This window comes from Pelodiscus sinensis, chromosome 1 (genome assembly GCF_049634645.1).
Source record: "Pelodiscus sinensis isolate JC-2024 chromosome 1, ASM4963464v1, whole genome shotgun sequence".
Taxonomy (NCBI): domain Eukaryota; kingdom Metazoa; phylum Chordata; order Testudines; family Trionychidae; genus Pelodiscus; species Pelodiscus sinensis.
Genome location: NC_134711.1, coordinates 110,883,007 through 110,897,893, shown reverse-complemented (window position 1 = coordinate 110,897,893; position 14,887 = coordinate 110,883,007). Strand labels below are relative to the sequence as shown.

At 43.3% G+C, this 14,887-nt stretch overlaps 1 protein-coding gene across 3 annotated transcripts; it reads left to right on the top strand.

Moving 5' to 3' along the window:
* Positions 1 to 1,878: 1,878 nt before the first annotated feature.
* LOC102446964 (perilipin-3-like) lies at positions 1,879 to 10,945 on the top strand. Of its 3 annotated transcripts, none has more exons than XM_075897248.1 (8): positions 1,879 to 1,993; positions 2,699 to 2,775; positions 5,316 to 5,511; positions 7,394 to 7,467; positions 7,794 to 8,043; positions 8,926 to 9,131; positions 9,576 to 9,704; positions 9,785 to 10,945. In XM_075897248.1, the coding sequence occupies exons 1-8, from the start codon at positions 1,987 to 1,989 to the stop codon at positions 10,151 to 10,153; spliced, it is 1,308 nt and encodes a 435-aa protein (XP_075753363.1). In that variant the 5' UTR covers positions 1,879 to 1,986; the 3' UTR covers positions 10,154 to 10,945. The 3 variants fall into 3 exon arrangements, with proteins under 3 accessions (XP_075753363.1, XP_075753368.1, XP_075753367.1); XM_075897253.1 differs by having other exon boundaries at positions 1,880 to 1,993; positions 8,971 to 9,131; XM_075897252.1 differs by having other exon boundaries at positions 1,919 to 1,993; positions 8,944 to 9,131.
* Positions 10,946 to 14,887: the final 3,942 nt, after the last annotated feature.

The window sequence follows — 14,887 nt, the reverse complement described above, 5'->3', positions numbered from 1 at the left end:
TTTCCGGCTCGGAGTTTTGCTGGAGAAAAGCACCGGTCTAGACGGGATCTTGCGGAAAATAAGCCCTTTTCCGCAAGATCCCTTATTCCTACTTTCAAGTTTAAATCCCCCACAGAATTTGCAATTCCGACTGGTCCCATTAGCATCCCTTTTCCGGAAAGGGGTGCCAATGTAGACACAGCCGGAGAGTTGGCTGAACTGGAACTCATCTTCATATTTGACAGTTACCCTGGGCTTGAACAAAGACATTAAATGGATGTCACATTATAAAGCCAGTCTCCCCTGCTTTTAACAACTGCATTTTTACATCAAAAGCTATGAATGGGACACATCCAGCCCACTTAATTAGCCTCATTAGCACCAGTTCTACAATTGACAGGTACATTTTCTGCTGATATATATATATATATATATATATATATATATATATATATATATCTTGGATTCTGTTATTTCCACTCCAACTCATCTGATGAAGTGAGTTTTACACACAAAAGTTCATTATATATATATATATATATATATATATATATATATATATATATAATTTGTTAGTCTGTAAGGTGACACAGGACTACTTGTGGTTTTTAACCTTTTATAACCCAAATTCCCAGATTAATCATTCTTTAGCCTGGGTATTCATTGGAATAACTGTTCAGTGTTTAGTGTCATCTCATTTGGCTTGTTCAAATCAAATAGATGGTTTGTTGTTGAAACATGAGCATAGTTCATGTTAGACTGCAATGTCTGCAGGGTATTACTGCTGGCTGAGCAGTGAGGTAGGCTGTAGTCTCAGAAATAGAAGAGCAAATAGGTGGACACCATCAACAGTTGTGACAAAGTAGTAAAAAAGGTCTCCAGGGGAGCTATGCTCTAGCCCCATGGTATCCAACCAGTTTTAGATACAGCTATGGTAAACTAGTCACCTTCAACCCGCCAAATAGCCACAGGTGGCTAGTGTGTTGAACCCCACCACTCTAGGGCTATGCTACAAGGGTAAATGGGAGGTGAAGGGTTGTGCTGGAATAGAGTGAACCCTCTGTGTCCTGGGTAATGGTGACCCACAATTATACTTGTATTTTCACCAGACTGGAGGTGGAGGCTAAAAGTTTTAGGGTTGAAGCTCAAATTAGGCCTTTCAATTCAAAAAGGGGCATTTTGCCACATGGTAACATAGAAACAAGTTGAGTACAATTTTGCCAAACTTTGTCACTGCATAAGATCTCCCTGCTACCCATCCTTGCCCTGTCCTGCCCAAATATATAATAACAGTAATAAAAACTTACAAGTTATACCATGAGGTGGTTTCTGGTAGCAAGCTGTATATTAGGATGAGGTATGGGCAAAGATCCTCCCAACCTTATTGTTGCTCATTAGGCAGCAAGATGATGCAAAGGGAAAGTTACTCAGGACCCAGTTCTGCATCTCAGCTGCACTACTTGTAATACTACCCTATAACAAATAGGGTTACAAAATCCACAATAATACACTTGTAGCTTTGATATCTGAACTGTGCAAAAGCCAGTACCTTCTTTAAACTACTCAAATCAAGTCCATGCAGATTTGCCATCTCACTGCCTGCTCTACATTAATAAAAAACACTTGCACAGAGCAATAAGACCCAACTCCTCAAAGTTATTCAGACGCTTAACTTTGACTGAAAGCAATGAACATTAAGTACATAAGTATCTCTGTAGCAAGCTACTCACAGGAGAACTCATCTTCATGGGAAAGTTCTACTAAGAAATTAACCATGGCATCAATTGCAATCATATGTATACAATTACTTCCTCAAGAGCCCCTTGCTTGTAGTCCCACATAGATTCTATCATTGGTCACAGGAGAGAGTATTTAGTTTTCATAGGTTTGCTGAACTGTCAGTCTTCAGCTCCTGACCACAGCTGTATTCACCTCACCCCCGGTACATAAAAGGTGAGGGGGGGAAGGGTGCCTAAGCACTTAGTAGACTATCAACTACAGCAAATAATGGCAGGTAAGTAACTGTTGTAGATAAAACTGTGATAAATAAAACACTTTGTTTTCTTCATGTATTTGTTAGTTTCAAGCAGGTGGCAATTTGTGTAAAATTCTACTTTTTAAAATTTATGTATGATGTTTGGGAGGGTTTGCCCTTCCTTCTTGGTAGAAGAGAGAATGGCATCAAGTTGGGGCTTCTTTACTGTGATCAGCAATTGGCAGCTTTGGCTCCCCCCCCCCCCCCCCTTTCCTAACTGAGATCTGGACAAGTCTAACTTACAGGTGTGCACTCTGCACTATGTGACTTAAGGATGACCATACTGGGTCAGACCAAAAGTCCATCTAGTCTATTATTTTGCCTTCTGACAGTGGCCTGTACCTGGTGCAATAAACAGCACAGGTAATCATCAAGTGACTGCTTTCCCTGTTGTCCTTAGCCTCTATTTTCCAGAACCTGGGAATGGACATCAATCCTGCCTATCTTGACTAATAGCTGGATCTATTCTCTATGAATTCATTTAGCACTCTTGAACCCTGTCAGTCTTAATCCTGCGTAATATGGGCGAAATGGCCTGTACATTATAATTAAGAGGTAAAAATGAGTAGCATTGGTTATTTGTAGTTCTTAAGCTATGATTGATAGGCATGCTGTTTAACATTAATCAAATGCTTCAGCTTGTACTCTTGATCTATAAACTGTTCCCCCTCTCTTGCCTTTCAGGTGCATCTGACTCAGCTATGGCTTCTGAGACCCAAAGAAACGACTCTTCCCTAGGGACCCAGGAACAGGAGCAACAGGTAGCGATCTGACTTAAGAGGGAGATAATACTGATTCTCCCTCTCACAAAATCAAAAACACTGTGGAGGTGTTTTAAATGGTGGGGCAAACCCAACAGGGCAGAGGAATACATGGCTGGGGCAGACAGAGGCTCTATTAATGAATTAGGATTCTCTATGGTAGCAAGGGGATGAGGCAGAAAGTGGATAAAGTACAGGCAGGAACTGAAGAAAAACTCTGAGGTGAAAGAGTCCCATTCAGTCACTCCTCTAAGCTATCATCCATCGTGATAGAAGTGTTATAGGTGCTTGTATACAAATGCTAAACAGCATTAGTATTTATATCAATTTTTTTAATATCCGGTAATCATATATAACTTGAATCATGGAGACTTAGTAAAATGATGGTCATCAGTGGGGCATGATAATACTGTGGTGGGAAATATATAGGAATGACAGACTAAGCTGGGGGTAGGGGTTGGCATTCTATGTGAATGGCACAATCAAATTGGAGTAAAAATCTTAAATGACTCAAACGATACCCTGGAATTTTTATCCCTAAAGAGTCTATTCTTTGAATAATATGAATGTAGCAGTAGGAACATACTCCTCACCAAGCGGGTGATTGTGAAATGCTCAGGAAGACTAGAAAGGCTACAAAAATAGCTGAAGTTCCCCATTATTTTTTGATTTTTCTAATCTCCATATTGATTGGGTATATGCCACCTCAGGATGGGATGCTGAGAGAGCATTTCTAGATGCCATAAAGGACAGTTGCTCCATGAAGCAGGTCTGGAACCCACAAGGGGAGAGGCAATCCTTGATCATAATATTAAGAGGTGACTATAGATGAGCCATTAACAATAGTAACTATAATAAACTTTATATCATCCCAGGTGATGGGGGGGGGGGGGGAAGGAGGGACACTTAAAGGGGAACTACACAAAAATGAGGAAATTGTTAAACTTTTTCATTCAACTAATCACAAGCAGTGTATATGTCAGCTATAGGGAAACTTAAAAAATGAGGTTAAAACTAAATGTATACACCAATTGTAACTCGTAAGGGGACCAAAAAGTGCCATTGGGGGTGGGGGGGGGGAAGCTAAAGTAAAAAGTGGTTAGTTAGCAAAGCATGTTTCAAAAATTGGAAGTTTAAATCTTAGAGGAAAATAAAAACAAACTCTGGAAAGTCAAGCAGAAAAGTGTAATTAGGCATTCCAATAAAAAATTAGCTAAAGATTAAAAGTAACATTAAAAATAAAAATCTAGACACCAGAAATTGTTAAGCAGGCTCCCTATCAGCAGGGCTATTAAATGGCTGAGGTGCTAGAAGAGCTCTGACAATAAGGTTTAAACTTTTAAACTGGTCTTTACTAAAGAAACATCTTGAAGTCATTGAGCAGATGTTTTCAGAGAAGTAGTGCCATGGTTTTGGGGGTTTTTTTAAGCTAACTATTCCAGAAATTGTTAGAAATGTATGATTAGATGAGACAAAGTGTGGGACTGCATAAATCCATGGCATAGGCATTATGATATTTTTCTGAGTGCCCCATCTCAAAAGAGAGATTGGCACTGGAAAAGGTACACCAAAGGTATCGTACACCAAAGGTATCAAATGACTAGGGCTATAGAACAGCTTCCAAGTGAGAGATTTAAAGTGACTGGGGTGTTAACTTTAGAAGAGAGGTGCCTAAGGACCAATCTCTAAAACCATGAATGTTGTGGAGAAAGTGAATAGGGAAGTCTTGTGAAGGAGTAAACATGGCACAAACTAGGGGTCACCCATGAAACTAAGTAGCAGCTTAAAATAAAAGGGAATACTTCACACAGGGATCATTTCCATAGTAAACCCATGGAACTCATTGTTATGGGATGTTGTGAAGGCCGTAAGTATAACTAGGATTTCTTAAAAAGCTAATAGTTCATGGCCTGTTATTGGCCAACATGGCCAGAGATGTAACCTCATGTTCTGGCCATCTCGAGCCTGACCTCCTCTCCTCGGAAACTGAGACTGAGCAACAAGGGATGGATCACCTGATTCCTTTGCGAAGCACCTAGCATGGACTATGGCAGGAAACAATACATGGGACTAGAATGGTCATATTGGGTCTCCTCTCAAAGACTGGGTCCAAGAGACACTCCTCTTGCGGGGGAGGTAGGAGGAGGAACCCATCCCACCGTAATTAGAAGATCATTTGACTCTAACCCTTCAGACTGCTGAGAATGAGAGCCTTAGTTTCAGAGTAACAATGCTTTCCTCCCATAATTCAATGTTCCCTCTAACTTTCCCCATCAATGTACAGAATACATTTTTTTTATTCAGATGTGTACCTCTAATAGAAGCACATTCTGCTCGCTGGGTGCTGTGAGCCCTCTACTAATCAGCTGGGCAGCATCTGAATCTGTTCTGGGTGGCCACCCAAGAGCTCAGTATATAGACAACACTGTGCTGAGATCTGCTGCTAAATGACTCTCCTACCACTGTAGACTTGCCAGTACACCTCTGACCAATCCACTCTTCTGTGACTCTTCACAAATCTCTCCCTTTCTTGCCCACAGAATCTCTTGAGGAAGGTGGCCAGTCTGCCCTTGGTCAGCTCTGCCTATGAAATGGCTGCTGCTGCCTATGCCTCCACTAAAGAGAGCCACCCCTACATAAAATCCTTGTGTGATGCAGCGGAGAGAGGAGTGAAGACCATTAGCGAGGCTGCAACCAGTGGAGCACAGCCAATTCTGACTTCATTTGAACCACAGAGTAAGTAAATGGGGTTTGTAGGCTTCTTTCATGAATGAACATGCCATAACTGTCTCCATCTCATGTGCAGGCATGGAGCACAATGGCTCAGTCCTGTCTCCTGCTTCTTCTTGAAGGCTTGTATCTTGTACTTACACTCAATGTCCTTACTCTTGTATATAACCACGTACTGAGATAGTCCAGACCACCTGCCTTGCTGACCACCTACATGGTTGCCTTAAATGGGGGGGGGGGAGGTATTGTGACACTTGATCAGTTTCCCATCCACTGAGAACTCATTCCCAGATAACTTCCATGGTTGCAAGAGTTTTCAGTGTCTGGTGCATAACTTGACTAACACTATTTGATATGAGTCCTCTGAGTGCCAACCTTAAATTTGAATAGCCTCTTTAGAAATAAGGACTTAGAAATGATTCCAGCACTTTGGGGGGAGGGGAGAAACAGGGAGCTCACTTCAGCTGTTCAAAACATCTGAAAGTCCGAACACTCTAAATATTGACATTAAAAGGGGGAGAGTTGCTAGAAAGAGTGCTATGATCATCTAGTCTGACCACCTACATGACACACAGGCCACTAACTGTTTCTGGGAAGTCCTGCATCAAGGCTGCATTAAAGCGTCTCAAGAGGAAAAAAATCCATCCTTAACTTAAGTTTCCAAGGATAGTCTCCATTATCCTAGGTAGACTGCTCCAGTGGCTTAGACCCTAAGCAAATATTAACCTTTACTTCTAATCTGAAGTTGCCTATCTTCAGCTTCAGGTTCCTGCAGCTGGTGAGATCAATCTAGCAGATGAAGAGTCCTTTACACTTCTAGTCTCCATGTAGGTAGTTACAATTTGTAACTAACGCCTTAATCTTCATCAACTAAACTAGGCTCCAGAACCCTCCCTGATTTTTCACATCTTTCCTGAAGTGTGGACACCAGACCAGTCATACTAGCATGAGAGCTAAATACAGAGGAAATAACCTTCCTACTCTCTCTTTGCTAATGCATCTGAGGATGATACTAGCTCTATCCTAGCACTGCACAGTGAACTCCAAGTCAAATGACTGTTCTGACCCACCAAGACTCTGCCTACAACTCCACCAACAAGAGCCTCTCCTACATAAAATCCTTGTCTGATATGGCAGAAAGAGGTTCTTCAGTAGATTTTGCTATTAAATATCTCACTTTCATGCTGAGGTTTTACTCATCCTAGCTTATAAGGTGATGCAGGTACTATGAAACGCCTCTAAAAGATCCTTCCCTGCTCACTACCACGTTTTGAGACCTATCAGCTAGCAACCTTTTAATCCAGTTAGGGAAGAATTCAAAGTCAACCTGATACGTCATGTTGGTACCAAATCAAATGCCTTACAGAAGCCAAATCCTGCAGTTGATGTGATAGCCTTAAATCCACCAGCCTAGTACTCTCTATTGCCTAACTTCTTAAAGATCTAGCTTCAACAAAGCCAAGTCAACTTAACACTAGATAGGGGACTCTAAGAATGAATGAAAGGGGAATGTACCTGGGGTCTAATTTTGTCCAGAGTTGACCTAGTCAATATGCCACTAAGTCTATAATTAACTTAAATTTTAGTGCCATAACTTTCTTCCACTCTTAATTTAAAAATCTGGACACAATCTGAGATGCTCAAAATTGTTCTCCATTTTTAAAAATGGAGGCCTGAAACTTTAACTGCTGGATGGATATACCATATGTCAAAAGTGCAGGCCATGGGGTAAGCACATTACCACAGAAAAGAAAAGGGGAAATGCTAAACTAATGTTCTCCATCCAGTATGGCTAGACTCGCTTCTGACTGCATTTGTCCTATAGCAGTAACCTTGCTTTTAGTTTGACTTGTAAGGTACTAAACTGCATTTTATATACTTGCAACAGCAAATGAATATGCTAGTAAGAGACTGGAAACACTGGAAGAGATGCTGCCAACCCTTCAAATTACAGCAGACAAGGTAAACTTATTCTCTTCTCTGGAGAAGGTTGTATTCAGATTCTGCATGGCTTAAGCTGGACTAGTCAGAGCCTTGCAGGCAGCCTCATGAACAGATTAGTCCAGGGAAGTGGCTGCCTAGGAGCACAGATCTGTTACCTACCTGCTAAAGAGGCAAAAATAGGAGGGCAACTAAAGCCCAGTAACTCGTGATCAATTAGATTGTGGTATAATGGTTCTTCACTGGGAAAGGCTATGCAGCATTTGAGGAAAGGACAGACCTAAAGATTTCATGTAGAAACAGTGTGAAGAACAATCTCCAAATGTCTTCTATTGTCATTTCTGTAGGTTGCTTCCAACACCAAGGAACTGGCGTCCTCCAAAGTGGAAGCTGCCAGCAAACTTTCCAGCTTAGTAGACCTGACCAGAGAAGCTGTGCAGGGGAGTGTGGATTCCACCAAGTCAGTCATGACCTACAGCGTGAGCACAGCCATGGGCTCAAGAATGGGCCAGATGGCAATGAGTGGGATGGAAGCAGTGCTGGAGAAATCAGAAGAGCTGTTAGATCAATATCTCCCCATAACGGATGAGGAACAAGGTCTGAAGCATGAGATGCCTCCTTTTTATTAGATGTCCTGCTTCTTTTCTTTTCAAGAAGGCCCTCTTCACCTTATGGCATACAAAGCTGGAGCCAAATGTTATGCTTAGCCTGTCTCGGTTTCACACACCTGGCCTTTCATATAGGTAACTTTGATGGCACAGAAAGAGAAGTTAGTTGAACTATGCAGCACTCTTTGGAAGCTGCTGGTCTAGGTGGAAATAGTTAGAATGTCACTTGTAGCCTGAGGCTTAGCTATCCAGACAATAAGATTGTATTGGGCTCCTGGGGGGGGTGGGAGGTGATGAAGGGATCTGGATACTTCTGTCTCTGCCTAGTGCAGCTTTCAAATAGGTGTAGCCATGGTTGCTACTGCAACACCTCTGGCAGCTTACTGGTTATTATGAATCCCCAAGATATTGGGAGGCAGGCACAAACTATACCTACCTCCTTTTGCTACACTGTGAGGCTATGTCTACACTGGCAGCTTCTGGCACAAGAACTCTTCCAGACAAGAGCGTCTACAGTGGCATGCACTTTAGCCCAAGAGCATCCATGCTAGTGTAGACGCTTTCTTGCGCAAGAAAGCTCTGATGGCCATTTTAACCATAGGGCTTCCTTGTGCAAGAAATTCATGTTGCCTGTCTACACTGGCCTGTTGCGCAAAAGGGCTTCTTCCTGAGCGAGAGCATTAGAGTTCTGGCGCAAGAAGCCCTGATTTTGTACATTAGAACATCGGTTTACTTGCGCAAGAACACATGGCCAGTGTAGACAGGCAGCAAGCTTTTGCACAAGAGCAGCTGCTTTTGGCGCAAGATCACGCCAGTGTGTAGACAGCCTTAGATTGGGGTGCTTTTGGTCAAACCCACTTATTTCCTTCAGCTCACTTATTTCCTTCAGCTGAACTTGCAACATCTATAAAAGCAGAACAAGAGGCTCCTCTCCAGCATCCAAGTTACTTTGTGCGCTTGGGCTCCCTGTCAAGCAAACTCCGTCACCGTACCTACCAGCATTCTCTAACCAAGATAAAAAATACCAGGCAGAGCATCCAAGAAGGGCTCTCCCAGCTTCATCATACCATTGATCTGGTAGGCACTCTCTCTGCAGCATTTTATTCTGAAGCTGACTTTGGTCTCACTCTGTTCAGCTCGAAGTGTCTTCTCTGCAAGGTGTCTAGGCTCTCCTGTTCTCCTCAAGTACCCATGTTTCACTGGACCTGGCTGCTTCCTAAGAATCTTACTTGAGTCTAGGCAAGCAGCAAACCCCTGTCATAATGCTGTGGTTCCATCAAACTTCACAAGCAAAGCAGCACCTGGCTAACTCAGTCTCCCAAGAAGATCTCTAAGAAAGCAGGTGTTGCAAAGGAGTCACTCAGTGGGGTGGGTGAGGGTGTTATGGGCATCTTTGCTCTCAATACTATCTGGCATATGCCAAACATACTGAAATATAGCCCAGCCCTCTTCTCCACAGAGGAGGCCTCAGGATCTTTTAAATGCTCAAACACTTGTGGTCAGACTAATGTGTCCTTTCAGATTGAATATGTGAAGCAAGGCATGGATCAGACACTTCAAGATGGCCAAGAGAAACTCCACCAGATGTGGCTGGACTGGAGCAAGAGGCAGACAGGAGGGAATGAGGATAAAGACTTGGTACAATCTGAGGTATCTACTTAGCCAGGATCCAGCTTTGGGTTGTGGCATTTCTACCTGTTACGCTACCTCACTAACTTGTTTCTTTTCAGCAACTGGAGTCTCGTGCTCTGACAATGTTTCAGAGCATTGTCCAGCAGCTCCAGGCAACCTGCTTGACCCTACTGTCCAGCATCCAAGGCTTCCCGTCCAGTATCCAGGATAAGGTGCAGGAGGTTCGTTGCAGCACAAAAGAGCTCCAGGCTTCCTTCTCCACTGTCCACTCCTTCCAAGATCTCTCCAGCAGTATCCTGACCCAGAGCCGCAAAAAGGTGACCAAAGCCCAGGAGTACATGGATGAACTACTAGAGTACATTGTGCACAATACTCCTCTGTCCTGGCTTGTGGGACCCTTCCTGCTGTCTGGCACAATACCAGAAGAAGCCAGGGAACCACAGAATGAGGTTGGGGAAAATAAATAGCTTCTGTAATCAGCTCTGATACTTATTGCAGCTCACTAGTCAAAGACCTCTTTCCTTGACATTTATAGTGAGTAACACATAAGCTTCCAGATCCTATACCTTTCTGTACATCCATCTCCCGACGCTAGATTGAATTGCTTTGTGTAGGAAATGAAGTTACTTGCACCTTCTGGCTCAAACGTGCTTCACTATCATCCTGGAGAGGCATTTCCTCCCCTGGATAGCATGAAGTATAACTCATCTCACCTTGCATAGGCTGCATGCTTCCTGTGGCTGAGCTAAGATGTTAACACAATGACTAATAGCTTTCTAAATAGCAATGCTGTCTCCAGAAGTATCTCTTTAAAATATGAATGTAAAGTCCTTCAAACTGCATGAATATACCCCAGGAACTCAACCTCTGTCTGCAGTTTTCCCTAAACATTAAAATAATGGTTAAGGACTAAGTTACTTCTGATAAACTGCTCTTGCCACAGTCATGTAGTCCTCTCCACCACTAAGAAGCTCTTGCTAGAACTTTCTATGAGACTTTTCTCCTTAGTAGGATCTCACTGCTTTAAACACAGCCACAGCTCTGGATTCCTGAACCATGCATTGCCATCAACCATGATGATTTCAATGCATGGAGGTATACAATACTATTAATCAGATGACTGTCATGCCACAAAGTCTAATGTAAATGTAGTCGGCTGAATGTTTTAGTAAGTCTGTATTCCCTTGTCACTTCTCCTCAATATGCTGTAATAGAGACATTTTGTCTCTTGTGAAATAAACAATATTGCATTCAACCAATGTCTTGTAGGCTTGTCTTAAATTGCCTTAATGTCTTAATATTAGCACTATATGGGACTATATGACTCCCTTTTTCCCCCTTCTTCACCAGCCCCCAAGGCTACATCTAGACTGCAGAGTTTTTGCACCAAACAACCATTTTTGTGCAAAAACTCAGAGCATCCACACCTCAAGCACATTTTTGTGCAAGTAAATCAACAGAACAGAGGGGGTTTTGCGCAAAAAGGTGCATGTGGATGGGGAACAGGTTTTTGTTTCTTGTGCGCAAAAAATGCACAGGTGCCCTGGTGGCCATGCTGTGACTAGCTATCAGTGCTTTCTAATTATCACCCCTAATGTCATTAACTTCCCCCCCACTCTGTTCTAAAATTTGATTGTATCACTCTGGTAATATGGTCATGCCAATTTTCTTCCACAAATTGATCTGAGGAAGTGGGTCTGGCCCATGAAAGCTCATCACCTAATACACTGTCTTGTTCTTTAAAGTGCAACATAGTTCTGTCTCTTGTTTAGGTAGACCAGACTAAGAGCTGCATCTCTATCACTACTCTTTTGAGAGAGCATCCATGCAGTCTGGATGCTCTTGCACAAAAGCACATCACTTTTGGATGCACTTTTGCAGTGTGCACACTCTCTTGTGCAAGAAGATTTCACAGAAGATCTCTTCTGCATAAAGCTTCTTAGCCTATGTCTATACTACAGGCTTCTTGCACATCCCCCTGCATGACAGGGGAATCCATTCCATGAAGTCCTATGGCCTGTTTAAGTCCAGTAGCTGTAGGTGAATGAACATCTCTTTAAAAATCTTCAGTGCTGGAGAACCAGCAACAACCCTTGGCAAGCTGATACTATTGATAGCATAGGCTTGTGGAGTAGGGGTTTTTAAAGACAGCTTTCCTTTGCTCACATCTTTCTCAAGATCTTAAAGAAGACAGTGTCTCCATATAACATGCTGGTGTTCTCTCTCAGTCTAGTTAGACCGCTACAGATCCTCATACCTGGGTCTCTAGGGTTCTGCTCCCCCAAAAGTGTTAAATACTTACACACACAAAATGTTAAGTAACAAACCAGTAGAAGGGGTGAGATGAAAATAATACCTTTAGCCTCATGAGCATAAATAACAGCTTGAAAACTGCCACCCTGGATACAGCACTGTATGAAGAGCTTAGGCCCTCAGAAAATAGGGATTAAAATGTTTTGCAGCATGTCTGGCTCTACTGCCTTGCATAAAATGTGAAACTCCACCAGCATGTAGGTTGGCAAATAACCTTGTGCACAGACACCTAGTTACGTGTCATGAATCCTCCATTTTACTAATCTTTAGATGGGAGTAAGGGAACAATAGTTGAGTCAGTATTGCCTGCTACTGGCCTACAAAGCAGGTTTCCAAATACTCCTATTGCTTTAGGGCACTTTGCCTACTGCTCAAGTGCCTCTTAAATACAAGACAGAGCACTACCTGCTGTTCATACCATAGTCTAATCGAAGCATCATTGGCATTACTGCTATGCTGTCATGCTTCAAAGCTTTCTATTGTCACAATCTCTCCCACAAAGGGAACAGAATCTAGCTTCTTCAAGGGTCATGTTGAAGTTGTGCTACTTGTAACATAACCTTTCTGCTTCAAAGGGCTTGTTTGGTCTCCCAGCCCAATCCTTCATGCTCAGGAGGAAGATAGAATTGGAAAAAGTGCTCAGATTTCTAGAATACCATCAGTACAAACTTTCTTCCCAGCCAGATTTTCAGTTTAATGGATACAGAAATTGCAGTGCAAAAAGTCACCTATTGAAAGTCAAAGTGTGCTAGTAAAGCAGTCTGCTTCTCAGCCTATGCCTGAGTGGTCTCCAACCTTTTTAACCACAAGATCACCTTTTTCAATTGAAGTGCAATGTAAGCACTCCAACCCAAATACCCTTGCCCAGCTTCCTTCCCACCCCTTCTTTGAGGCCCCACCCATGCTCCACCCCTTCTCTGAGACCTCACCCTACTCACTCCCCCTTCTCCTCTATCCTCATTCACTTTCACCAGGCAGGGTTTGGGGTGCAGGCTCTGGTCTTGGGCCAAGGGGTTTGGAGAGTGGGAGGGGCTCTATGCTTAGCCTGGATTGGGATGCAGGAGAGGTTTCAGGGTGCAAAGTCTGGGAAGGAGTTTGGCTGCAGAGGGGGACACGGATGGGGCAGGAGGTTGGGTGTAGGAGGAGGCTCAGGGCTGGGACAGGAGTTCAGAAAGCAGTATTGGGCTGGGCCCTGTTTAGTTCAGACAGCTTCTGGCTGTTGGAGCAGTGGAGCTAAGGCAGCCTTACTCCTGCCATGGCCCTGCACCAATCCTGAAAGCAGCTGGCATGTACTGCAATGGCTCCCATGTGCTCTTCTCATCCACTGAGTCCACAGCTTCTACTGGCCATGGTTCCCTGTTACTTATCAATGGGAGCTGCAGGAGTGGTGTCTGCAGGCAAGGACAGCATGTGGGGACCCCGTGCTCTGCCTTTATCAGGGTCTTCCGGGACATGCCAACTACTTCCAGCAGTAGCAGTTACCACAGGGATAATGACTCCAGCCAGGACAGGTTAGGCTTTTAGAACTCACTACTCAAAGAATTAAGCGTAAGAGAGAAATGAAAATTATGAAATGCACAGACCAGTCAAAAAGCAAAAAGACCACACTTTGCAAGCAGTAACAGAAGTAACAACTTCCAAGTATGTGTTAGGGCGGGAGATGAGAATGCAAGACAGCGTGAGAGTGACAGACACACACACTGTGTGAGAGCGACAGAGATTTGCATTGTCAAGCTCTCTCCATCTCCTTCTCTCTGTATGGAGATAGGGTACAGGAGTGGTGGGGAAGAGGAACACCCTGACATTAGTGCCCCCCCTTCTTCCTCCCACACCCTGCACAGCAAGCAGGAGGCTCCCGGGGGGGGGGGGGGGATGCAGCTCCAAGGCAGAGGGCAGGAGTAGCATGATAGTTCAGGGGAGAGGCAACTGAAGTGCCAGTGCTTGATAGCTTCTTAGCCAAACCCATCAAGATCACCTGTTAGAGGCTCTGAGAGCTACTGGTAGATCCCCATCTACTGGTTGGTGACCACTGCTATATTCTAATCACACACTCAACATTGTCCCCTTACTCTGCTGTGAGGGTTCACAGGGTGACATTCAAACTTCAATCGCTAGCTAAGAGTTCAGTAGCAAGGAAACTTGACTGACCTAAGTTAATGATAGCACCTCACTAGTGGTGGAGGCTACTGTAGATTTGTAGGAAAGTAGAAGCTGTACTAATAGGATTCACAATAGGAGACTGAATATACTTGAGGTAAATCTTACTCTAGGGTCTACATCATGCTTCTTTCCCCACACCCATACCTTTATCTACTCTTCACTGGAGTCTTGTGGATTCAGCTTTCTGTCCAGAACACCTATTTACCACCAGCAGACTGATGGAGAGACGGCTGCAATGGGCGATTAGAACACACGCAGCTGGTTCATCAGGATATGCAATAAACTAGCTCAACAGTGCCTATTTCAATCTTCAGTGAGCTTTTGTGGGCTCACTAGCAATAGTGTAGTGCCACCTACAGGCTGTAATTAATATGGGGGGATTCATTCCATATGATTAGATACTATAAAATGCGCAGTCCGACCCAAACAGCTTTAAGTCCAAATGTTCTGCTCCCTTAAGTGGATGTAAACTCATTGCTGCTATAACCCCGTTTATGTCATGAAGGCTTCTTGAAACTGAATAAGCTGTTTCATGCCTAGGGATTTAGGTGTTTGGTGTATCTTCGTGGATGAAATTAAGTTTTAATACTGCACTCTAGATTCCAGCACTACAGTAAGAAATGAGTACAAATGTCCTGAGCATTTGGTTAATATTTCTACAAAAGTTATTGGTCAGTCTAGTTGCTAGAGACTTTCATAAAGCCCATTAGCCAATGATTATTAAAACT